The following is a 27,007-nucleotide window of genomic DNA, read 5'->3' as shown; positions in this document are numbered from 1 at the left end:
AAAAAAAAAAAAAAAAAAGGTTTGTTCATGTAGGCCAGGACAGGAAGGTAATAAGAGGGAAAAATAATTGTGATAGTTTGAAGACCTGCACATGTATGAATATATTTCCTTTAAAGAAAGAACAACCAAATGCAATGTGTAGACTTCATTTGGATCCTGATTCAACAAACTGTAAGGAAACATTTTTGAGATAATCATGAAAATTTGCGTATGGACCAGGTATTAAATTACCTAAATTAAGAAATTACCATAAATTTTGTTAGATTTGATAATAGCACAATGGTTTGGTTTTTTTTAAGTCAAAGCTGCATTCTGAAGAATTTAAGGTGAAGTGACATGATATCTGGGATTTGATTTAAAATACTGCTGAGAAAAAGTGGAAGAGGATAGATGAACCAAAAAGGGCAAAATGTCGGTAATTGTTAAAGCCAAGCGACCAGTATTAGGTCCATAAGTGCTTGTTATACTATTCTATCTTTGCTTACGCACGTTTGAAATTTTCCGTAGTAAGAAAACTACAAGTGTTATTTAATATTGCTATTGTCTCAGCTTTAAGTCATCAAGAAAATAACAGCACTAACAACTGCGTTTTCGGCACCCTACCTAGCTAGAGTAGAAGGCTGGATTCAGATCCAACCCAACTCAGATCTCAGCCAGGGAAGATCTTTTGTAAAATGCTGAGATCAGTCCAATCTCACCTTTGACACTGGATAAGGGAGGACAAGAAAAGGGAGGAAAACTGACTATAGCCAATGAGATAACCCTTTTGATAGAACAATGAGCCCATTGTAACTGCTGGTAAGGGGGAACGCTGGAGCCACTCCCTTTGTGATCTCAGAAAATGCCACTTCTCTCTCTGCCCTACGTAACCCAGAGAGCTTCTCACAGAGAGTGTTGAGGACTCTCAGTTAGTCATGTTCATTACAGTATATCTTACATCCCAATAACACTCTATGTTAATAATAAACAAATTCACTTGATCCTCACTAACACCCCGTGAGCTAGGCAAGGCAGGAATCACGGAGAAGCTAAGCTCCAGAAAGTCTATGCCATTTGTCCCAGGCCTCCTGCTAATGAGCAGTGGAACAGACCACGTGCCCAGCCTCCTCTAATTATTTGCCTAGGAAGTTTTCTTACCAAGGCTTATTTTCTTCCTCTTATTCCTTATTATTCATATATTCTTTTCTTTTTTTTTTTCACTGTCACTTTAACTTTTATTAGATGGACAGTCACCTTGGGGACCTAAAAAAAAAAAAAACGCCAACCAAAACCTATTAAGCAAACTTTTCTCTTCCCACCATCTTTTGGGCTGTCAGGCGCATATCACAGAACTTCAGTGGCTTCCTGGGGGTTTTGCTTTGTTTTGTTTTTGCCGTCAAGAATTGACTTGAATGCTTTCAAGGAAGAAAAAGTGAAGAAAGAAGGAATATAAGACCTGCTCCAGTAGGTCAGTCAAGAGGTCCGTCCAGCTTTCAAAGGCACCCCAGTGGCCAACCAATCCTTGAAAAATCTCTGGGGCCTACAGCTCCAAGTTGGCTAAATGGAAGGGGAACGGCCACAGTGGTTGGGTTCAGAGAGAGTAAAAATTCCCCAGAGGGTTAGCAAGGAGCCAATTCCAAGCAAATACAGGAGCCTCCTGCATGGAAAAGGATAATGAACTATGAATCGGAGGCCTGGGTTCTACTCCTGATTCAGGGTCCTGAGAAGTACTTTCCATCTCAGAGTTTTCATTTCTCTGTCCTTAAGACAGAATCTCAGAGGTCCCTTCCAGAGCTGGCACTGACTGCCCATGTTTAAGTGCATGATAAATGTCACAGAGAGTCAGATTTTAACCCTCGCAAGCCACAAAGGCCCCTGGCTGCCTTTAAGGTTGGGTTCATCCTATGTATGGCTAACTCTCCCTTTTTTATAACTGACAAATAAAAAATGCATATAGTTATCATGTACAGCATGAAATTTTTAACACATTAACTGCCCTGTGAGTTGTATTTAAGTCACACTAGTTTTGAGCCCGGGGCCCCATGAAGCGTATATAACTCACACATCCCTTCACCTTGGGAGCTGCAAGAACTATTTTTCAAGTTCCATATAACTCACACACAGAAAACAATAAAAAATAACAAATTTTTCATTAAATTAGAAAGGATCGTTTTGTTTTCAAAGTTTTTATTCTATTTTTGTAATAAAAAACCATGGCCCCAAGGAAAACTTTTTTTTCTAGTGTGGCAGTCAATGTGTTAAATATGTATACATTGTGGGGTGGCTCGATCAAGCTAATTAACACATGCATTACCTCACATACTTATTTTGTGATGAAAACGCTTAAAATCTTTTTCAGTGATTTTCAAAATATTATTATTAACTATTGTTACTAACATTGTTATTAACTGTAGTCACCATGATGCACAATGGATCCTTTGAACTTATTCCTCCTATCTCCCTGAAATTTTGTATCCTTCTACCAACGTCTCCCCAACTCCCCACCTGCCCCCAGGCCCCGGTAACCACCATTCCACTCTCTGCTTCTATGAGTTCAACATTTTTAGATTCCCCATGCAAATGAGATCATGCAGTATTGGTCTTTCTGTGCCTGGCTTACATCACTTAACATAACGTTCTCCAGGTTTATCTATGCTGTCACAAATGACAGAATTTCCTTCATTTTTTAAGGCTGAATGGCATTCCACTGAGTCTATACACCACATTTTCTCTCTGCCTTCATCCACTGATGAACACTTGCATTGATGCCATGTCCTGGCTATTGTGAATAGGGCTGCAATGAACAGGGCGTTGCTTAGCTCTCCTCGACATACCGATTTCCATTCCTTTGGATAATTTCAATTCCTTTGGATATATGCCCAGAAGTGGGACTGCTGGATCATATGGAAGTTCCAGATCTAACTCTTTTTAAAATCTTCTATTAAGAACAGCTTTCCCTGAACCTTCTTAAACCTGCTTATGCTTTCAACCTGCACCACCATGGAGAACAAGGAGTTTCATTAAATTCCATTGGCTCCTTAATGTGTGAAATAGGACTTTACCTCAAAGAGCAAGAAGATTTAAAAGACCAGGTTAATAGAAACTTACAGAACCGCCTCTTGGTGACCAGCTGGGGAGTGAGAGTGGGCAGCCTCTGGCACAGCCAGGGCCCAGCCCCCGGGGGCCGCAGACTCACCGAGATCTTGGTAAAAATGTAGAGCAGCAGGGACAGAATGGAAAGGTAGATCTGGATCCGCTTGCCTCCAAACCGCTTCCGCAGGTACTGTGGCATCGTCACCACCTGCATGGGAGGTGAGGGAGGTCACCAGCCAGCCAGAGTGATCAGAGAGCCCAGGGCAGGCAGAGCAGGGGGACCCACACTGGAGTCAGAGCCAAAGAGGTGTGGTCAAGGATTCCGAGCCCTCGTTGGCCAGAGAAGTCTGCGAGGTGACCAGAGGGCCCTTGACCTCCAGGCGCTTCCTCATTTCCATCCCGCGTGCCCTCCCACCGTAGGGGTAGTCAGCTGTTATCTCAGCACACAGAAGGGGCCCAACAAACACCAGTTGTTGAATGAACACACGACTGGGCATAACTAAGGAGGCAGATCCTTGCCCTGGAGGAGGAGGGGAGATAGACATATATATATACAATTAACCCTCCTTATCTGTGGGTTCCACACTCACAGACTGAAAACATTCGGAGAAAACAATTTAGAATAACAATACCACAATTTAAAAAATACCCATTTAAAAAGAATATAGTATAAAAACTATTTGCGTAGCAATTACGTAGTATTAGGTATTATAAGTAATTGAGAGATGCTTTAAAGTATATGGGAGGATGTGCCTAGGTTACATGCAAATACTACAACATTTTATGTAAGGGACTTGAGCATCCGTGGATTTTGGTATCCTTGAGGGATCCTGGGACCAATCCCCATGGATGCTGAGGGATGACTCTCTCTATATTTATATATATATTCCTATACAGAGGACCTACTGCAAACAAGACATCCTAACAGTGGCATCTTCCCAGTGCATCCGACAAGTTGGCCAGGATGGATATGCCTTCACCACGCTCTGCACACGGGCAGAGCCAAGGACTGTGGCTGCAGGCCTGCCCAGCTGGTCGCCCAGTTCCACTCTGCAAGTTCCAACCACACTTTCTATCTTCCTCCCTCAACCCTGAGCCTGTTGTCTCCTGGGACCAGACATGTGTCACCAGCCATCTGTGAGCCTCTAGAAGATGCAGAGTCTGCCCTGTGTTTTTTTCCCTCATTGCTTCTAGCTCCTGATGTATAGACACACATGGAGTGGGTGTCCCTTAGATCTCATAGGACAGATGATACTAAAACTGCCCTGTGTACAGTTTCAGAGAGGCACAGTCAGGAGACCGAGCATGCATTGAATAGTTGAATAGTAGCTGCGTGCTTAGCAAGCAAGAGCTGCTGATGTGTGTAAATGAAGGGGAAATACAGGTCTTCTATTTCTCAAGCTGCTTCCTTTCTAGGGGCAGAGGCTACAGAAAGTTAGTTCCATATAAGAGCAAATGCATGGCAGTGCAGCATTAAGTACACACCCAGGGTGAGGGGACGTGAGGCTTCAGAGGAGTCTGAACAGAGTGAAGCTGCTTGGGGAGCTTCCTAGAGGATAGTCATGCACGAGCCTGGACTGAAAACATCCACCAGACCCAGGCCCAGTGGATCTGTTTAATGTCCCTACAGGCAGCCAGGAACTTTATAACCCGGGAGCAAAAGCCAACCCACAGGTTTTCTCTGCCATTTATCCCATAAAGTCTCTTCTGCCCTCCAGGAGGACCAAACTCACAGGTATATTTGCCCTCAGGAAACGGAATAACAGAGCAGATACTCACCCCAGCTTTAATGTAGATGGGGACAAACAACCAGCCCAGCGCAACCACCAAAAACAGGGCCTGAAACCAAAACCCAAAACGAGAGGTGGATTTAAACTGGGAGGAACCTTAGCCCATCTCTGGCCCCTGAAGGGTCCCTCAGCTGCGGCAGAAAAATCACTCAGCATTTTCTCTCTTTGGCTCTGGGGACACGAGCTAGGGAGCCCTTAGAGGCTGGGGAAGGCCTTTGCTGCCCGAACGGCCTATGGAAACAGCGGTTGGCAGCGGTGGAAGGGGAGTCCAGGAGCCTGCCATCCAACCCCACAGCCTGCGCCCCAGCCAGAAAGCCAAGTTCACCTTTGCCTCTTCCCTGCTTTACAAGGAGTAAAATACTATTTGAAGAGCCACAATAATGATGATGGAAATCTGGTGGTAATCCTCTAACATGGCTGGAAGGGTACTGGGGCTTTGGCTTTTTACCATCAAGAGGAAAGAGAAGAAATACTTATTCGTATCCTATCAGTGGTTTTCTCATGCTACTCTGGAGGAAGGGAAGCGGGACTCTTGGGACCCTGAAGCCATGCCCCTCCTCTGTCTGCACCCTGGGGTGGCCCTGCAAGCTTTCCTAACACCTGGAGCTCCTCAGAGCATGTATGAAACTGGCTGACTGCTAAGGGTCCTGCCCGCTCCAGGACACGGTGGCTCTGGTCAGACTCACATTCCATTCAAAGGCCCCCATGGCGATGCCCGAAGCTGCTCCGGTCCCGGCCAACCCCACAAAGTGGCCACTGCCGATGTTACTGGCAAAGAGAGAGGCTCCGATCTGGAAACACAAAGATAAAGTCGGGTGAGGACAATGTGCTCGAGCAGGACACTCTGGGTGGGCCACAGAGAGAAGAGGCATCCTCCAAGAGAAGGACAAGACAGCGCAGGGGGGTGCTGGGGTCCGTGAGCACCTCTGGTTCAGATGGGACCTGGGAAAACAGTGGAGATGAAAAGGAGAGGGCTGGAGGAGGAGCCGTGGGTGGTACCCCCAAATCAGATCATCTGCGAGACTTTTGGGAGCCCAATGCCCAGTAGCGAAGACGACATGGGAAATCCCACAGCCTGTGGGGCCTGTGATAAAAGTCTGCCTTTGGTCCCCACATCCTCCATCTGGAGGCGCAGGGTCTTGCCCACTACAACTTCCCAGTAAATACTGACAATTTCCTTGAAAAGAATTATTTAAAAGGAAGCCTCAGGACCTCAGTCACCCTGTCAAATAAGGAGGGCTGTGGAGCCAGTGATTTCCAAGTGATTCCTAGCTGTCAAATTATGTGATTCCATGGATACCCAAGTCATTAGAGATGATACTACTACTAAGAATAATTCTCTAAATCCACATAGCATTTTTATTTTTCTATTCTACAAAGGTCCTAGAGGCTGCACAGACACATGCACAAAACAAGGAATTTTTCAAGGATACACGTATGTCTAAAAACACAGAAGACAGATTGAAAGGACACATATTAAATACCCAAGACTGGAAGACTGGAAGGGGACCGGATCAGAGGGAGAACATTCCAACACAGCAAAGACTTCCTGCTCACGCCTGTCATCCTGGCACTCTGGGAGGGCAGGAGGCGGGAGGATCGCTTGAGGCCAGGAGTTCAAGACCAGCCTGAGCAAGAGCAACATCCCATCTCTACAAAAAAATGGAAAAATTAGCCATGCGTGGTAGCATGTGCCTGTAGTCCCAGCTACTTGGGAAGCTGAGGCAGGAGGATGGCTTGAGCCCAGGAATTTGAGGTTACAGTGAGCTATGACGATGCCACTGCACTCCAGCCTGGGTGACAGAGTGAGACCCCATCTCAAAAGAAAAAAAAAAAACTTCCCCGAGTGGGAAAGGCACGTGTGACTATATCTGGGTGAACAAGGACGGGGGCTTAGACTAGGATGGTAGCAGTTAAAGCAAAGACAAGTGTAGAGATTGGAAGAATGTTTTAGAAACAAAGTTGATGGGTTCGATGTAGCAAATGAGGGACAGCGTAATCAAGGGTAGACTCCTAGATTTAGGACTCGAGTCCCTGGGTGGATGCCACTCATTGAGAAGGGGAACCCAGGGGGAAGCATGTTGTTTAGAGACATCCACCTCTTTCTGCTGAAAGCTTGGCGGGGTAACAGTCCACTTTTAATCAAAATGTTCCTTCTGCAAGTGACCTACCTGTCCTGAGCCATTATCTTTTCATTTATCACCTCTCGCTTGATCAATTATTAAGCCTAATGCTGTACTGTTAAGGACATAATTACCAGAAATGATTAACTACATTAGATTAATCATAAATTCAATAAGTCCTCTCCAATGCCCATCCCTCAAAGGGGGACATCGTACCTAAAGCCATCTCGGGCTGTCTGGGGGTTCCTCCCCCTCACCATCTGAGAAGGGGTTGGAATGGGGCCAGGAGAGCTTGGGGTACCAGAATGTCCTGGGCTCAGGTTTGGTTCGTTTCTCTCAGGGCCACCTGGGCCTCATTCTGGATTCACTCTCTGTACTCCACGACCTGCACTGAATCATTTACCAACACTCTGACTCTGCCTTCACAGGGTCATGGGCATCTAGCACTTTCTATATCACCCTTGTGCTGCCTGTCACTATCTCGCAACAGGACTATGCAACAGGCTTCTAGAGGATCCCAGTCTCTCCCTCCTGTCAGTTACACACACACACACACACACACACACACACACAGCCAATCACCTCCCCAAAGCACAACTCTGATCAAATCACTGCTGAATTCAGAGACCCTCCCAGACACCCTAAAGGGCCTGCGAAGCCATCTCCCTGACAGCTCCAGGCTTAAAGATACAGTTGTAGGAATTCAGCAAGGTTTCAAGGTGAAGTTCCCTCCAGCGCAAAGGCAGCATGCATGAGCTTAAAAACTCAAGTTTGACAAAGGACTTTCTAATCATTTTCTGCCAGTGGGATTGAGTATGCAAGAAAATAATGCCATGCACCTAACTGCAAAAAAGTAAAAAGTCAATGTAAAAACTCAGTTAATCTAGGAACAAGCAATGTTGGTAACAAAGACTGAGCTTCCTCTGAGCAAATCAGGGTAACTCTCAGCTTGGTTAATAAGGAACTAGATTTGCTAAGGATGGTCTCTTGATACAATCAATTTCTTCCCGATCGTTCCTTTTTTTTTTTTTTTTTTTCGAGACAGGTCTAACTCTGTTGCCCCGGCTAGAGTGCAGTGGCATCATTATAGCTCACTGCAACCTCAAACTCCTCGGCTCAAGCAATCCTTCTGCCTCAGCCTCCCGAATAGCTGAGACTACTGGTGCCCCACCACCACGCCCAGCTAATCTCTTTCTATTTTTAGTAGAGACAGGGTCTTGTCCTTGCTCAGGCTGGTCTCGAACTCCTGACCTCAAGCGATCCTCCCGCCTCAGCCTCCCAAAGCGCTAGGATTACAGGCGTGAGCCACGGCATCCAGTCCCTTCCCTTCTTTACATTATCCATCGGCTTCAGAACTAAATCATTTTTACTTAGGAACAAAGTAATTTTTTTTTTACTTCGGTTATTTGTTTCAACTGTCTTATTTTTTACTGGCTGTGTAACTAAAGTGTAATATTGAGGTCTGAATATGAAATGTATAAATTAGGGGCAAATCCAAAATGATAAAAAATACAGATACTTAAACTGTTGCATTAAAAAAAAAAAAAAAAAAAACTCAAGTTCGAATGCTTTCTTGGCCTCTTACTCCCTGGGTGGTCAGACCACCTGTGAGCCTCCACCTCCCCCCATACACGGCTGCGGAGGAGCCAGATGAGATTGTGGATCAGTAAGGAATGGCACTCAGCCGACCCTCAAGCAATGTCCCTTCCCTCCCACCTCCTGCCAAGAGGACAATTACTTCGCCTTCAAAGACAATCCACAAGAGCTACAACGGACGCTGTTACAGACTAAACTGTGTCCTCCCCGGAAAATTCGTATGTTGGATTCCCCAGACCCCAATGTGAGTGTGCTTGGAGATGGGGCCTTAAGGGACACAACAAGGTTAAATGAGGTCATCAGGATGCGGCTCCAATCCGATCGAATGGCTGTCTTTATGAGAAGAGACACCAGAGAGCTCCCTCTTTCTCTCTCTGTCCCCTGATGCACACAGAGAAGAGGCCATGCAAGGACACCTCGAGAAGGCAGCGCCTACAAGCCAGGAAGAGAGGCCTCACCAGACACCAACCCTGACAGCACTTTGATCTTGGACTTCTAACTTCTAGAACAGCGAGAAAGTTCATTTCTGATGTGTAAGACACCCATTCTGTGGTATTTTGTCACTGCAGCCTGAGTAGACTAAGCCAGGCACCATCACTTTGTCACCTATGCTCCTCTGCCAGGTTCTCACGCTGCCCTCCGCTCCCTGGAGCTCATCAACAACGCTTACACAGCCTGAGCAAGAGCAAGACCCCATCTCTACAAAAGATAGAAAAATTAGCCAGGTATAGTCCCAGCTACTCGGGAGGCCGAGGCAGGAGGATCGCTTGAGCCCAGGAGTTTAAGGCTGCAGTGAGCTATGATGATACCACTGCGCTCCAGCCTGGGAGACAGAGTGAGACCCTGTTTCAAAAAAAAAAAAAAAACACCCACAACACTTTCGGCACACTGATTTCCCAAACACTCTCTCTGTCCACTCCTCACCCACACTCATGCTCATTTGGGAATCACGCCCCATCTAGGGAGTGACCCAGTGACATGAGTCATCATGTCCTTCTCTGTAATTTCCTCCCACACTCCTTCTGAATTCAGGATGTTAGACTTTATCTAACATTGTGCCAGCTTGACCTTGCTTTTCACTAACTTCTTTCCAAGCCCTCCTCATGCCCTGCTGGTGCTCAAAAGTATTTAGATAGTTTCCCTGTCAATGTGCAAGATGAGCCGGGTCTGACCAAACCCAGCAGGTCTGAGAGTGGAATGTGACATCACAGAAGACAAAAATACTATGTTTTTGACTTTAGGGAATTCATGGTCGCATCTTACTGCCTATCCTAGAAGGTTGGCAGGAGGGGAGATAGAGAAATTACAGAACCATAGAATCTTCCAGAGTGGGTCGGGTCCATAGATGTCACAGCTTGAGTCCCCTCTGCAATACCTCCCAAGCGATGGTCAGCTTCAGAATGCAGACCTCTGGTGACAGAGAACTCCTCACCTTACAGGAGAGCTGAAACCGTGGCAGAAAAACTCTGATTGTTAAAAAGTCATTCTTTACCTTGAGCTGAAATCTACCTGTCAGTCCCACTTCCACCCTGATTCCGGAACAACACAAAGCCAGCCCTTCCAGTATCTGAGGACAGGGGTGGTACCCCCACCCTTAAATATTCTCCAGGCTAAGCCTCCTCTTCTCATGTGTCTGCTCCTCACTGACCCTGGACTTGAATCTCACCATCCTTATTGCTCTCTGCTGCCCTCAGCCCCACGTCTGTCCCCAAGTAGGCCCCCAACCAGCAGAGGCTATTCTGGACACGAGCTGTACAGAGTGAAGCAGGCTCCCTTCTTGACCTCCTGTCTGGTTTCAACACCATCTACCCTCATATCCTCTTTTAAACCTGACACTCAGCCATAGATGCTTGACAGTAGAGGGGACTGGGCCAGTTCCTCTAATTCCCTTCACTGTTTGAGAATTTGCTTCTACACTGTTTGGAACATTTAACAAGAGAGGATTTCCTCCCATTTGTAATTTAGATTCCTGATAGGACCAATCTGGTTTACCTTAACAAGACAGTGGCTCTACCACTTAAACTTTCTTTAACTTCAATCTCTCCAGGGTTTGGCAAAAATCTGATGTTTTCCCATGAGACTACCTAAACCACAAAGGAAAACATCCGGCAAATCAGGTCTCCCTGCAAACTTTTGTTTTTAAGAGACGAGGTCTCTGACTATCATCCTCCTCTGATCCCTTCCTCCAGGTGTTGTCTGTTCACTCTCCTGGTGCATGCCAGGTCCTGTGTTGGCAACTGCTTCTGAACAAGTGTGATGCCTCAAATATCTTCTAGCCCTCAAAGAGCATTTCTGCTTCTACTTAGCACAAGACCTTCCTTGTGCATGGCAAGGGTTCAGTAGAGGTCTGCTGAAGTGATATCGAACCCTTGAATGCTTCTCTTAGGGAAACCGCAGGAGCCATGGTGACCAAATGCCTCAGAGTCGCATTTGATCCCATTGGATGCTTGGAGTGGGGACTCTTCACAGGGCCATGCCAAGGACCATCTCCCCGGAGGAAGAGGCAATAAACCTGGCCCGCCAGCCCTACACAGGGCCCGTAAGGACAGCGGGGCCAGCAGGGCATACTAGAGACTATGAAGTGTCTCTCTTAGATGTCAACCTGGCAACCTATAAGCTTAGCGTTCATAAGAACGAGGCCACAAGGAAGATTTGACCTTGTGGGTTAGTCCATCAAATAGACATTTTTTTTTTGTTTTAAATACTTCGTGTGGGCGAGTAAATAGGCTCTCCCATATATTTCTGGTAGAAATGTAAATTGATACAATCTTTCTAGCAAGCAAGTCTGTCGATACATATCAAAATCATTTAAAAGTTCATCTCCATCCACTTTATAGCCCTATTTTGGAGACTCTATTTTAAGCAAATTATCAGAGATGCAAACAAAGACTTAGACATAAGGATTTCATTAGTATGTTCATTGCCACGTTATTTACAGTCAACTTGGAAACAACCTAAGTGCCCCACAATAGGAAAACAATTGCATAAGTTAAGGTTGATCCTTATGATAGAATAGTATGCAGCCATTAAAATTATAGCTTTGAAGAATTTGTTATGACTTAAGGATGCTCATGATAAAATGTAAAACAAAAAGAACCTTACAAACCTATATATAGCAAATGATCTCTAAAATGTTCAAATATATGCATAGGTGTGTGTGTATTCATAAATAAATCCAAATTTAACAGTGGTTATCTTTGGAAGAGAAAACAATGAGTACTTTTTTTTTACTTTTTAACACTTTTCTTATTTTTTCACAATGAGTTTGTATAATTTTATAATCAGAACACAATTCTTTAAAACCTTTAAGAATAAAGGACAACAGGCCAGGTGCAGTGGCTCAAGCCTGTAATCCTAGCACTCTGGGAGACTGAGGCAGGAGGATCACTCGAGGTCAGGAGTTCGAGACCAGCCTCAGCAAGAGCGAGACCCTGTCTCTACTAAAAAATAGAAAGAAATTAGCTGGACAACTAAAAATATATAGAAAAAATTAGCCGAGCATGGTGGCACATGCCTGTAGTCCCAGCTACTCGGAAGGCTGAGGCAGGAGGATCACTTGAGCCCAGGAGTTTGAAGTTGCTGTAAGCTAGGCTGATGCCACAGCACTCTAGCCCGGGCAACAGAGTGAGACTCTGTCTCAAAAAAAGGAAAAAAAAATAGAATAAAGGACAACAATTCCAGAGCTGTCTCAGATTCACTGGCAGAGCCTGAGGACTGAGAACAAGGCAGGCAGGTACATTATCTGTTTGTTTGGGGTGATGTAGAAAAAGACATAAAAACATCACTGAATGCTAACTGCAATTATGATTTGTGTGACAAGAAATAGAAAATTGACATCTTAACCCAGTTCATAGGATGTTAAAGCTGAAATTACCTTGGAAATGATTACATTTCCTTGTTATTTTCAAATGAAAACAAAATTATAGCCCAGAGGAAGAAAGTTTCCATATTAATTTCATCTTTACTACCACACCCTAAGGAAAATAAAATAGCAAGTGCACACTCGGGACCACTAGCCCAGGAGTCAAGCATTGCCCAAGGAAATGGACAGCGAGCTTCAGGATCAGAGGCAGCCAATGATTTTGGAAAAAAGTACCCTGTATCAATAATCATGTTTGAAAACACAATCAAATGGCATGAACATCTCTTTCTTCCCCTCCCTCTGAGCACCCTGGGAGCCTTCCAACCTGGTTCTGATCTTGGCTCTGCCATAACAAACCCTGTGATCTTGAGCCAGTCGCTTTACTGCGTTGAGCCTCAGTTTCCTCCACAATAAACCGAGGATAGGAATCCCATTTAGCCTCCCCCACAAAGGCATTCTCAGGCTTAAGTAAGGTTACAAATGAGAGAAACACTTAAGAAACTTTTGCATCTTATTCTGAAGAAGTATTGATAATGCTCTCACACGGCCCGTGTGTTTGCAGAGTGCCCTGAATCTCATGAAAGTGACAGAGTGGTGGTTTCTCTTTGAGGGGGCAAGATCGTCATTGCTCAAATGGAAAATGCACTCAGCTAATTTCAGGAAATTTCTCCCTTTGTTAATAAACTGTAGACCACCCAGAATGTCCAGAACTCTGGAGATGGCCTCCTGCTCCCTGCCCCTGTCCTCCTCTTTAAGGGACATCAGGAGATCCCAGGGTCTCCTCTCCATCCCCTCTCTGGGCCGTGCTAGACACGCCTCCATTGGGACAGCTTCTGACCATGGTCCTCACACTTTAGCACACATCAGGATTCAAGACACACAGTTAAATCTGCATTCCAGATAAATAACGAATACATTTGTTGTGTTAAGTATGTCCCAAATATTGCATGGGCTACCCTGACACCATGGGCATGGTGATGCACACCTGTAGCCCCAGCTACTCAGGAGGCTGAGGTGAGAGGATGGCTTAAGCCCAGGAGTTGGAGGTTGCAGTGAGCTATGATGATGCCACTGCACTCTAGCCCAGGCAACAGAGCAAGACTCTGTCTCAAAAAAATAAAATAAAATAAAATGAAAGGGAGAGAGGAATGCTAACTTTTACAGTACCTCCTTTGGACGAAGTGTTGGACCATGTACTCCATTCACTTTATCTTATTTAATGCCCACAACAGTCTCTCGAGGTTGGTATTACTCTCAGTTTCATTTACAGATGAGGAGATTAAAGATCAGAAGAGAGAAGAGACTTGCCCAAGGTGGAGAGAAGGGACAGCCAAAGGTGACTGAAGTCCTGGGAGCACAGGGAGAGGCCACGGCACCACACTGGCCTCCTCCTTCCTGCCCAGACATTCTCTTCTGAACTTCCCCGAAGTGAGGGGCACATTGGAGTGAGACCCTCCCAGCCACCTCACTGTAAACTCGGGAACAGCCTGTGCCCGTCTGTAGCGTGTTTTATTTCAGATTTCTCCCTCCCCTCTCAGGCACTGGGCTTTCGATGAGCATCTCCCTCAGTGAGCTCTCTTTTCGCAGGGGAAAGTTACGAAAGGTTTAACCTTTGACCCTTGCCATCTCCCAAGAATCACACTTCCTGGACTGAGACAGAAAATAAGGTGGGGCTCATATATTCCGAATATTTTATTTCTGAGACTCTGGTAAATATTTAGACACTGGCTTTGCTCCAGAGTTGTCATAATCTCTGTTTGCTCTGTCAGCTCATAACCCCACGGACAATGGTCGTCTTTCACTCATTATCTTCCTGAACGACTCTCCTCGCCCGCAGAACCAAAGGGGCAGGAAACTAGGACACCACTACCAATGCTGACATTCTCCCACCGGCTTTTGGTGCAACAGGCAGATGAAGTCTTTGGTTGGCATTTAGAGGTCAAGAAGACTGGTGACCCCCCAATCCAGATGGGCCCGACAACTCAGGGTCCCTCACCAGAAGGGCCTGATCTAAATGCACTGTCTCTCTCCCGTAATGATTCCTTTTCAGTTCCTCAGATACCCCAAGTTCCTTCCTACCCCAGGGCCTTTGACCATTCTGTTCCTTCTGCTTGGATTGCTCATGCCCCATCAGTCTTCACGCGGCTGGCTCCCTCTGATCCTTTAGGGCTCAGCCTAAATGCCCAGTCCTCAGGGAGGCCCTCCCTGACCTCCTATGTAGGTTAAGAAGGACCCTGTTCCTTCCCACTCGCCCACCCCCACCTTGGCGCAAATAGATTTCCTATCAAACACTTAACCACTATTCATAACTTTACACATTCCACGTAAGAACGTGAGTGACACACACACATACACCCGGGCATATACCGGTGCCTAACACAGAATCTGACACATAGTAGGTCATCAACAAACACATAGTCGTGGAATGAAAGAATAATAATGCATAAGTGGACAAATACATACATGGATGAATGATTGAATTCACGGTTTGTGGAGGAGGATCTGGAGATGAGATACAATAACAATAGCCAGCCCTTGGTTAGTACTAACCATCTACTGCCCTGGGAGATTTACGTGTATTATTAACTCATTTAATCCCAGAGACATTTCTAACAGGAATAACCCAAAGACTTTATTTTAGCTGATAGTTTTGGCATTCTTCTAACTCTTCTGAATTCAGCCAGCGAGAAATACTGATGACAATTTACTTTTTTGTTTTCTCGGTCTATGGCAATGCTAATCTGTTAGACAAGCTGGGAAGGCAGCCAGTGGGAAAGGAGAAGCCAGGAGCACAGGTACTAGCTAGACGAATAGAAACTTGGCTACACATCAGTCCACCGATGTCTAGAAACATAAAGACTACATGGGGCAGTGAGCGGCCGTGCATTAATCAGAGAAGCTCCTCAGAGGAGAGACTAAGCCATGAAGAATGGGAGGTAAGTGGATCCACCAAAAAGAGAGAGAGAGAAGGAAGAGGGGAGGTGAACAGAGGGAAGGAAGAGAAGAAGAAAGAGGAGGAGAAGACAGTGAAGGAAGAAGACAAGGAGAAAGAGGAAAGAGTAACAGGAAAAACCAGGCACCGTGGCTTACGCCTATAATCCTAGTACTCTGGAAGGCCGAGTGAGGCAGGAGGATCACTTGAGCTCAGGAGTTCAAGACCAGCCTCAGCAAGAGCAAGACCCCGTCTCTACTAAAAATAGAAAAATTATCCGGGCGTGGTAGCATGAACCTGTAGTCCCAGCTACTTGGGAGGCTGAGGCAGGAGGATCACTTGAGCCCAGGAGTTGGAGGTTGCAGTGAGCTACGATGACACCACTGCACTCTGGCCCAGGCAACAATAGCAAAGCTGTCTCACACACACATAACAAAGTAACAGAAAGAGGAGAAGGAATAGAAGAGGGGGAACAAACGTTTGTTCAGGAGTAATGCAGGATCTGCCATGATAATCAAAAAAGCCGCCACCCAAGAGGAAACCTATACCTATGGGAACTGCCAAGTTTTGCAAAACCTTGACTCAAACTGAGAAAAAAAAAAAAAAAAAACAAATGGCCTGAGATAGCGACGAGCCATGGCCACACCAAACTCTACCGAGGAGTCCAACATGAGCTGAAATGAGGGGTTGTAATTAGGACTTTCTTTTCCAGTTTTACTACCATGAGCCTAAAAAATAACAACAACAAAATGTTTCCCTCTGTGCATGGGAATGGGAGTTAGAGGCAGGCTTTGACTTAGACTCAGCCCCCTCCTAACTTCCTGAATTGTTACCACTGTCTACACTCCGTGGCCCCTGCACCAGAGGGCAGAATGTAAATTTAGGTGTCTCACGTGATCCCATGGAGGGAGACACATGAGGGTCTGGCGACCCGTCCTTCTCCTCCCTGGCTTTTCTTTAATTCAACCCATATTTGGTAAGTGCCTACTTCCAGTGTAAGGCCTTGGACTAGGTGTTGTGAGGAATAATTAAAACAAAAAAAGATTAAGAAAAACACAGGCTCTGTCCTCTTCACGGGACACTAGGATACGTAAGGACAGAGACAGCTACATGCAGGGAGAAAGCAACCAGAGCAGGAAGAGAGAGCAGGACTTGGACTTGGGGGTCAGAGGAGGCAGGAATCACTTCCCCGGAGCTTACGAAGAGCCACGTCCTTGTCTTCTCACCTCTCCCGGAGGGTCCTCCCTCGGTGCATCTCTGCCTCTCCCTCGTCCACTTGCCCGGTTCCCTTTCTTCCTCTCTGATCCGTGAGCTCCCACCTGTGTCTTCAGCCTAGGAGGTTTTCCCCTCTGGCCCCTCCAGTGGCATCACAACTGTCTGAACTTTGATCTGATCATTAGGTTTTAGAGACTTAAAGAAAAAAATCAGATATATTTTACTCTAGAGGGTTTTAGAAGTTTGAGAAGCCGCCCTCATTCTTCAAAGAAAATTTCTATCGGGGTCTCTGGTCGGCCCAAATGAAAGAATTTCTTGGTTTTCAGATTAACCTTTAGATCATACCTACTGGCCTCATAAATTTCCATGTCAAAGGACAAGGAGAAAGAGACCTGAATCACCAGAAGATCAGAGGGAGCCCTAGCTGTCCTTATCTTGTGTAAACTTGGGCAGCCCATGGGGTTAATCATCATCCTCCCTGGACGACATCACTGAGGATACAATCAGATAAGCGATCTGATATAAGTCCTCCAAATGGTCCCAGCTGAAAAGAAGCACCAGAGCTAAGCCTGAGAGTTTACCGTTTGCCAGGCACTGTTCCAAGACTGTGTGTGTCCTCAAAACAACACATCTGGCCCTCGGCCTGTTTTTGTAAATAAAGTTTTATTGGAACACAGCCACAGCCACTCATGTATGTATTTTCCGTGGATGGTTTCATGCTACCCCAACTTAGTGGAGAAGTTATGATAAGAGTTCACATAGTGACAAAGCAGAAAAAATATTTACTATCTGACCCTTTACAGAAAAAGTTTGTCAACCCTTGCCCTAAAGCACTGTGACGTCCGCTTTCTGATGAGTCTCTAATAAGGATAGGAAGGAAACTCTAGCTGTTGAGAGACGCACAGCCATTCCATCTCCATGGCGCTCACTGGTGATGGAGTGACTAGCATGCCCACAGTCATTTCCTGTGCTTGTTCCCTCCACTGTGATGTAAAAACTTAGAATTTTGGTCCTGGAAGAGCCTTTGAGATTCCCGATCTGACTGTCTCACATTACAGAGGAGACTCTCGGAGACTCAGGGACTAATGAATTGCCCAATGTCACAAAGCTGGGACCAAGCCCAATCCTTTGGCTCCCTGTGCGGTTCCCACTCCCTGCCCTCTGGAATGCTTACTTCTGAGTCAAAGGGGGTTGTCGAAGGGTTGGCCCGTGCCTGTCGTACCCTGCGGCTCCCACGGAGTTGGTTCTGCCAACGGCGTTGGTAGGTGTGATCAAACTCTCCTCCAAAACAAGGGTCCTCCACTGGGCTGTGAACCTGGGGCCCCAATTTGCAGAGCAATTTCTGCTGCCACTAGCCAAAGAGTGGGGAATTCCCCTTCAAAGCTTAGCACCTGAACTTCACGGCCTTCCTACCCTCACATCACCCACATCCCCAAGAATTCATCACAACACAGCGCACAGGCAGCTGTCAGTTAAAGGTGCCAAACCATGGTGCCTCATAAAAAGGGAATCCTGGGCCACCAACCAGCCCACAATTACACAAGCCGCAGCTTCACGGTTTCACGTTCCTCAGTTGAGTCGCCTTGGCTTGCCTCAAGCATGACTCAGGCTTCTGGGGGCCACCCCGCCTGGCTCCCTCTGTAAGCTAATTCCTCTTGCAATTTCAGACGGAGAGTCCTCGTTCCTTCCCTCTGAGTGTCCCTCACTTCTGTCTTCAAAGCGAGGCACAAACTATTTCTCTCTCTCTGGGCCTCGCTAACTTTTCCAGAATGAAATCTTTTTCCAGAGCTCCTGGATCTTCGCCTGTTACAGCTCATAACCACTCCTTGCAAAGCCCTCTGAGCCCCTGAATGCCCTGAACCAGGCCCTCCTCTGCCCAACCACTTCTCAGACTTTATGAGCTGTGATTTTCTCCTGTTTGTCTTGTGGGTGACAACCCAAGCCCTCCCTACCTCAAATATATCAACCCAGGGTCAACACAAGTGCTCCTTTCCTAAAATCCCCTAGGACTCTCTTCCCGAAGCCTCTTTGCTGCCCACTCCTCCTATGGCACAAAGCAACTGGGCAGACAGAAGGGGCAAAGGGCTGCCTTGGAGGGTTTCTGCTGCAGCCTGCAGGCCAGGAGAGATGTCAGCACTGGACAGCCTCTGGCCCCCGTGATGCACTCTTTGGGCCAGCACATTTGAGAACTGATATTCTGGTTATGGACTTATGGACCAATGACAGGCTTGAATCAACTTTGTATCTTATTTCAAACAGAAATTTAGAAGTCTAGTTTTGATGCGGTTTCAAATACTTTTTTTAATTTTGGAGAGAAAGGACTTAGATTTTCTCGAATTTTCTCTCATGCCATGGTTTTCCTTTAATTCCTTCTCTCAGGTGTGTATGGCTATGATGTTTTAAAACCATTTTAAATCTTAGAATGGAAATCATCACGCTAAGCATTCATGTAAATTAGCAGTTTTTAAACTTTGTAAGTGAGCAGAAGCTTGTTCTCAAACAAAATCCTAGAAGACTCCCCTTATATAAAATAAATAAAAGTTGGATTGCCAGGGACAAGGGAGCAGAATGCAGGGCAGCCCCGAAAGCATTTCTGCAGAGCTTAAAGGTTGCAGTAAAAACAGTTTAAAAACCATTACTTTAGAATATAACCATACTTTATTGAACATAAGGCACCAACTATCATAAGACATACCATGGAGCACGAAGAAAGAAAAACACTGCCACTTCACCTATGGCATGCTACTGATTGAATATAAGACACAACTCTATTTCAGAGATGTTAAAATGTGGCCAATGTGTAGCTGGAATCGATGGTTTACATAAATGTACATATAAATCATGTTCATTTACTCACACGGTCAACGTAAGGAATCAGCAGCAGTAGCTAGGGAAATGCTAGCTTCTGTTCACTGAGCACTACTAAGTACTGTGCACCAGACAGATGCCACCCGAGGGTTGCGTTTGGCATTCCAGACCCTCCCTCCATTTCTTAACACTCCAATTTATTGACCACTCGCCAGGCGCAGTGCTGAGTGCTGTACATGCATTACCTCCTGAGATTCTGATACATGAGCAGGTTTAGAAGCCATTAACGTAATCTCATAAAACCTTGATTGGACACTATGGTTGGAGGAAGAAGAGCTGAATGTCAGCCTCATCAAGGAAGCAGTGACTTCTGCACAAAAGAAAAAATGTTGCCATGTTTCTCTGCTGGTTAGAAAATCCGATACTGAGACATGCCTGCATAAGGAAAACAACACCGACAGAAAGCCCCACATAAATCACTGAACCCTACTTGCTTTGGGTGAGGCTAATCCCTTTCATCAACCAAGCTGGGGCACTGTCAGGAAGAAAGGCATCATCTCTGGTTAAGATATGATGTGTTCCCGGCCGGATGCGGTGGCTCATGCCTGTAATCCTAGCACTTTGGGAGGCTGAGGTTGGAGGATTGCTTGAGGTTAGGAGTTTGAGACCAGCCTGAGCAAGAGCGAGATTCTATCTCTACTAAAAATAGAAAAATTAGCCAGGCATAGTGGTTCATGCCTGTAGTGCCATCTACTCAGGAGGCTGAGGCAGGAGGATTGCTTGAGCCCAGGAGTTTGAGGTTGCAGTGAGCTATGATGATCCCACTGCACTCTAGCTCGGGCAACAGAGTGAGGCCCTGTCTCAAAAAAAAAAAAAAAAAATGACGTGTTCCCAGGCCTAGCCCAAAATGCATACCTCCTAGAGGTGGTTCTGCCGCATGCCTTCCCTACTCATTGGCTTCTCCAAGACCCAGAAATTAGAAGCCGAGGTCTTACGCCCAATATATCGGCCCTAAAAACTTTCATCTTGATGATAGTCAGCAGAAAGAAAAAGAGCTGTCTAAAAACGGAATGGTTTGTCTTAGACATAGTGAATTTCCCATCACATGGGGTGGGGAGGAGGAAGTGGGGCTGGGCGCCAGCTGAGACTGACGTTATCAGGCACTGAAGCATTAGATGGGGTAAGCGTCCATTGTTTTCAAAATAATTAAATAAACTTCAAAGTCCCGTTTAGTGCTGTCATTCAGCAAATCTCAAGTCCACTAAGATCTCATGCCAACCTATAGAAATCTACAGAGTGGCACTGTCCAGTGGAACAAGGACGTGTTCTAGGTCTGCACTATCCAACACAGTCGCCACTATCCACATATGGCTACTGTGCACTTGGGACACGACTATGTGACTGAGGAAAGGAACTTTTAATTTTACCTAATTTTAATTTTGGTTTAAACAGTCAGTGTGACTAGTGGCTACCATATTGCACAGCACAGCTCTAGGGAGACTCACCCAGCCTTGTCTTGAACTTTGGATCAGAGCTGCCTCTTTAACACCAGCTTTTGGGAAGGCACAAAAGTCCAAAGCATTAGAAGACAAAAAGCCCTCACACAAAACTGAAAGGAGACATCTGAATGTATGTGCCTCTACCCATCAAGGTGTCAGGAGAGACCACCACGAGGGACCCACAACAGAAGTTGGCATCTGCGCCCAGTATTCTCGGCCTCCTTAAGAATAAAGTAGAAATGACTTCCTGGTCTCACTTATATGTGGAATCTAAAAAAGGCGAAATAATAGAAGCAGAGAGTAGAATGGTGGTTGCCAGGGAAGATGTTGCTTAAAGGGTACAAAGTTTCAGTTAGGTGGAATAAGTTCTGGAGATCTGTTATACAGCATGGTGACCACACTTAATAATAATGTATCGTATACTTGAAAATTGCTAAGAGATTAGATCTTAAATATTCTCACCACAAAAAAAAAATAAGTGAAGTATGTGAGGTGATGGATAAGTTAATTAATTTAATTATTTCACAATGTATACCTATCTCATGTGTATGTTGCATACTGGAAATATATATAAGTTTTAGTTGTCAAAAAATTTTTAAATTTTTTTTTTAAATAGAAATGACTTCAGGGACAACCCAAGCAATTGTGATGATGCCAACTATTAAAATCCATCCCCAAACAGCTGATCAAAGGCCCACTGCAAGCTGTGGCATGATTTCCTGGTAAGTTCTCTCTGTGCTGTACGGATCATGATAGTGACAGTCTTTACTTTCTTGTTTCTCTTCCTGCAACCAACTCCCAGCTGTCACTCCCTTCTCATTGTATGTAATCTGCATTACTCTCCTCTTTCTCCAGCCAACCTTACTCATATCTGAAGACCAAGGAATTGCACGATTTGGCCAGTTTGTTCAACCAGTGTTCTCACTCACTCTCCCTTGAGTGGGAACCCTGGATCAAAGTGGTCATTGAGCTGAACTGATGAACCAGCCAGGGCCCTGGGCTGAGAGGATGGAGAGCACCTCCTGGTTTCTCCTCCACCCACGCACATACATGATGTCCTTCGACTGGGACAGTCCCACCCATGTACAAGCATCAGGGAAAATGCCTCTTTTTTTTTTTTTTTTTTTTTTTTTTGAGACAGAGTCTTGCTCTGTTGCCCAGGCTAGAGTGAGTGCCGTGGCGTAAGCCTAGCTCACAGCAACCTCAAACTCCTGGGCTCAAGTGATCCTCCTGCCTCAGCCTCCCGAGTAGCTGGGACTACAGGTGCATGCCATGACACCTGGCTAATTTTTCTACTTTTAGTAGAGACGGGGTCTTGCTCTTGCTCGGGCTGGTCTCAAACTCCTGAGCTCACATGATCCACCTGCCTCAGCCTCCCACGGGAAAACGCCTCTTAAATATACAAAATACAAAATACACCAAGAGATGAGGAAATCTCATCCAGAGGAAAACTGTCATTGGAAGAGTAGGGGGCTCCTCCCCTATCCATTCAGCATTTATTGAGGGCCTCCCATATGTCAGGCACTGTGTTAGGCTCTGTAGGAAGGACAGATAAAAATCTCTCTTCTATGGTACTTACAGTAGGAAAAAGTAGCAAAAGAGCTACTATTTATTGAGTATCCACCCGATAAGAGGTCACCACTATTCATAGCACTCCTGGAAGGCAAATATTATCACCCTTATTTCATAGATACAGAAATGGAAGCTCAGATTGGCTCGAGCTTACCTCAGTCTGTGTGCTGTTTTTGTTTCTCCACTCTGCCCACCTTGTGCAGTCTTTTCTTCTATTTATTCCTTCAAGGAATCCAAGCATTATTTATGTAAAGGCTCTTCCCTGACCCTAAGAGATTAAGGGTGCCCAAGAGACCCGGTGAGCATAAGACTCATTGTCAAGGATCTAGGTGGAAAGGAAGAATTGCCACCACCCAAAGCCAAGGAGAAAATGGGTTCCGAAAGAGAATATCGTAGTTAATCAAATAGTATTTCAGAGAAAACTTACCGGCCACCACACCATACTTCGGCCTGCCAGGAAGAAGCCTCCGACAGTCCCACGATTAGTAGAAAACATAGCCTGGGGAGGAAAGGATCAAAAATGTAATAGAAAACTACAAGAGTGGTCTTGCCAGCCTAAAGGGCATTCTTCCCCTTGCATGACACCTTCTTCTACCCACTCCACTTTCTGAAATACTTTCACATTCCATCTTCCCCCGGAGCCTCAATATACTGAGATGAAGGAGGCAGGGACCTGCATTTGACAAACGAGGAAAATGAGGCCCAGAAGCCTTAAACAGCTTGCCCTGGGCTAGCTCTGTAATTAGCTTACAGGGCGGCTGTCAGCAAGTCACTCCACCTGGATCTGTTTGCTTATCTGTTAAACAGGGGGAAATGGAATTTTTTAAGCCTTTTTTACAAGCATACGGAGGTGTCTAATAAAATATCATACTTTTAAAAGGTACATATGGTACATGAATTATATCTCAATAAAGCTGTTACCAAAAAAAAAAAAGTGCTCCAAGAATGCAAAGGGATTGTACTAAATATTACATAAAAAACCAGACATTCCAACTCTGTTCAAATCTTTTCTCTCTGAGGATGTAGGTAGGAGCTTGCTGGAATCATTACTTTTCAATATATGGTGACTACTGCGGGAAGTACAGAGGAAGGAGGGATTCCTTCGGACTGGGGTGTCAGGAAAGGCTTTACAGAGGGGGTAGCATTTCAGCAAATCTGGAAGAAAGAGTGGGGTTTTATTAGTCAGAGAAAAAAGGGAGGGACATTTCACAGTGCAGGAATAGCAAATCCGTGATCGGGAGAAGGAACCTCGCCCAGTGTGGGGAAGGAGGGAATGGCAAACAGTGGTTTCTGGTGAACCTGGCTGAGGTGTGTGAATTGGACAATGGTGAGAAGTGGGGCAGAACTCAGGCTCTCAAATGCCAGGCTAAAAAACATAGGTGTTATTCCACAGGCAATAGGGAGCCACTGAAGGTTCCTGAGAAGAAAAATGACACATATATTCACTTCATGACCACCAGCCCCTCTCACCGCTCCCTTGGAATGTTGCCTCTCAGCCTTTTGTTTATTCCTGGTCCAGCTCAGGCTCAGGCCCAGTCCTCCAGCACAAAATAGGGACAGTGCCTCTGCCCCTGGCCCCTGGCCCTCTTAGTCCTTTAGGAAGCAGGGCCACTCGTGCATCAATCAACACAAATTTGTTGAGCGCCCCCGTGTGCTGGGCAGCCCAGGAGAGCACAGCTCAGGTCTTTCTGGAATCCCAGCAGGGTCCTCCCTCCCATGGGACATCCTCTGGAAGACTCTGTAGTGGTTTTCCTGGAACAGCAAGGAGACCAACAGACCTACGCAGCAGAGAAGGTCGCTAGGGCTGAAATAGAAATAAATCGCAAGAACTCAGGTTCTGCCAGTTGGCCAGGGAAAGGCCAATCTGAAGGTCATTCTGAAGTTGAAGAAGGTTGATATCCACCCCAAGCATGGCTGGAGGGACAGGAAAAGTGGGTTTGGAGCCCAGACACAAACATTTCCCAGGTGGTCTCAGGAATGAAGAGCTTAGAGGAATGTGAGGGGAGGGACTAGAGTGAGGAGCTGGAATAATTCAGGAAAGATGTTGGAAATAGACAAAGGGTGAAGAGAGATGTGTCCACGCTAGGACTTTTCCTCTCTAGAATGTTTGTCTCTTCATCTCCCCAAGCCCAGACTTTACCCACCCATCCTTTAAGGCCAGTCAAACTCCACCTTCCCCACGAACCCCCACCTAACACTCCCCCCATAGAAACCTCCTCCTTCCCTACGCCTTCCTCCTCCTCCCCAAAAAATAAACTCTCCCTCCTCTGAACACCTAGAAGACTCCATCTATGCCTTGCTCACACCCTTACAAATTTTTTTACTTTGTGTTCCCTTATTACAAATTTTTAATTCCCATAATGCTTAGGATCATGCTTTGTGCCCAGAAAGACATTGTCCTGCAAGAAAGAAATGCTCAAAGGAAAACTCCAAGGTTCCACTTTGTAAACCATGGCATTAAATTTGCCTGTCCACCCTACAACTAGAAAAGAATGAATTTACAAGTGGTAGCAGCACGGGGAAAAATAAACACAATTCCTGACCCACAATGTTTTGGGTTTGGGTTTGGGTTTGTGGGGTCCCCCCCAGTAGAATAGAAATATCACTGAGTCCAAGCAAAGACCTTCAGACCTCTGTTTGGATGAGGAACAGCTTAAGAAATGGGACATTGGGCCTGAAGAAGAGAAGATTCAAGTGTGGCCTATTGTCTTCTGATGTGCAAAGTAGGACAGGCCCACTAAGCGTGGCTTGCACAGGGCACGACCAGACTAACAGGGAGAAGCTCCAGGATGGCAGGTCTGAGCCAGCTACCAGGAAGAACTTCCCTTCCACCAGAGCTGTCCAGAGATGGAAACGGTGCCACCTGAGAGAGTCTCTGCTGGAACTATTCAAGTGAAGACTGTTGCCAACTTGTCAAGAAGATTTTGTCAAATGATCTAAAGAAGAGACTTTGGCATAGGATGAAAAGGGTGGAAGTCAATAAGCTTTAGGCTCTCGATTCATGAAAATGTGTGAGGAAAGAAGGCATTCAGCACCACCAGGACACTGTCACAGCAGTGCAGTGGTTAAGGACCATGGAGAGAGTATTCCCAGGGAGGATAATATCTCAGGGAGGAGGAGAGCGAGAATAGTGGAAAGAGCATTGGCTTTGGCATCATATGACTTAGGTTCTAGTCCTAGCTCTGGTACCAACTCATCTGAATGACTTCAGGTCACCCTCTCCGACCCTCATCTGTAACACGGAAAGTTTGGGCTCCCCCAAGGGCCATTCCAACTCAGGCAATAAATGACTTTTATCAGTTCAAATGAGTGCATAAGACAGGGGTCAGTAGACATTTTCTGTAAAGAAAAAGAGCCTGATGGTAAATACTTTAGGCTTCATGGGCTACATAAGGTCTCTGCTGCAAACTCCTTGAATTTTGCTTTGTTCTCTTTTGTTTCCACAACCCTTTCAAAGTGGAAAAAACCATTCTTAGTTTGTGGGCCATATAAAAATAGGCTATGAGTCAGATTTGGCCCGTGGGCCCTAGTTTAACAAACCCTGACTTGAGGGGGGTGCAGGATAGCTTTAATGAAATCTTCCAGCAGGAATATGGCCAGACATCCGGCTTAAAAGGATATACACTCCCCCAATGAACAAGCTGGGGGGTAGTGAAAGAAAAATGAAAATAAACACTGGAGAAGTAACAACCCAGAGTCCAAATGTGATTAGATGAAGCAGAGTTGGAGGAGGGTAAAACAGAACCAAAATAATGTTGGAAGAGACGGAGATGGGGACACAGGGACATTGGCTGGGATGGGTGGAGGTCTTTTCTAAGTTAAGGAAGCACAATGGACCTGGATTGTTCTATCTCTGCAGCCCAGAGATCACGCGGGGGTCAGAATGTCCACCCCTGCATTAGGCCACTCTTGACCCTTCAATAGTAAAAAGGGGAGAACAAACTGGACGACATCCAGCACGTTAAACAAGCCAGGTCCAGAGGCACTGACTAATGGGCGAAGAGTAAACGTAGACAAATACTATCAGGCTCATTAAGTAGCATTTAACAAGACAAATGATACTGATTCACAGATACTTAAAAAGTGTAAACACCATTAAAAAAAAAAAGTATAAACACCAACAGGACTGGCAAGGCTAACACGAGATTGGTTCAGGGAACTGAGATTATCAGCGACTGTGCAGGAAACAGGCAGTACGGTATGGCCAGCAGGTGATGGCCTCACTCCTTGGCTCCAGCCCTTACATGCTGGGGTGGGGTGGGAGGAGGAAGGCAGGCACTGTGGCACAGTGCCTGGCACCTTCGAAAATCCAGGATTCAAGAGACCTGAGTTCCAGGAACGATTCTGTCTGTTGCAATCTTAGGCAAATTACAGCCACGTGAGGCTTCAGTTGCCACTTCTGTAAAATGGGGATTAGCACCCGCCCTCCCTGTCTTGTGGCTTTTGTGAAGACACACTGCCCATTTTTGCCCATTTTTACTTAAAAGAACAAAAGTCGTTCAGGGCCTGGATCATAACCTGGAGGGCAAATGACAATA

The 27,007-nt window shown here is 45.8% G+C and overlaps 1 protein-coding gene across 1 annotated transcript in view; it reads right to left on the bottom strand.

Moving 5' to 3' along the window:
• SLC5A1 (solute carrier family 5 member 1) overlaps positions 1-27,007 on the bottom strand; it is a 52,623-nt gene that overhangs the window by 23,937 nt on the left and 1,679 nt on the right. The window contains exons 2-5 of the mRNA XM_045534569.1: positions 22,897-22,968; positions 5,549-5,653; positions 4,852-4,911; positions 3,176-3,280 (exon numbers count right to left, since the gene is read on the bottom strand). Of these exons, the coding sequence (XP_045390525.1) occupies positions 3,176-3,280; positions 4,852-4,911; positions 5,549-5,653; positions 22,897-22,968 (342 nt within the window). The remainder of the gene's footprint in view (positions 1-3,175; positions 3,281-4,851; positions 4,912-5,548; positions 5,654-22,896; positions 22,969-27,007) is intronic.

This window comes from Lemur catta, chromosome 21 (assembly GCF_020740605.2).
Source record: "Lemur catta isolate mLemCat1 chromosome 21, mLemCat1.pri, whole genome shotgun sequence".
Lineage (NCBI taxonomy): Eukaryota > Metazoa > Chordata > Mammalia > Primates > Lemuridae > Lemur > Lemur catta.
This window is presented reverse-complemented; position numbering and strand designations above follow the sequence as displayed.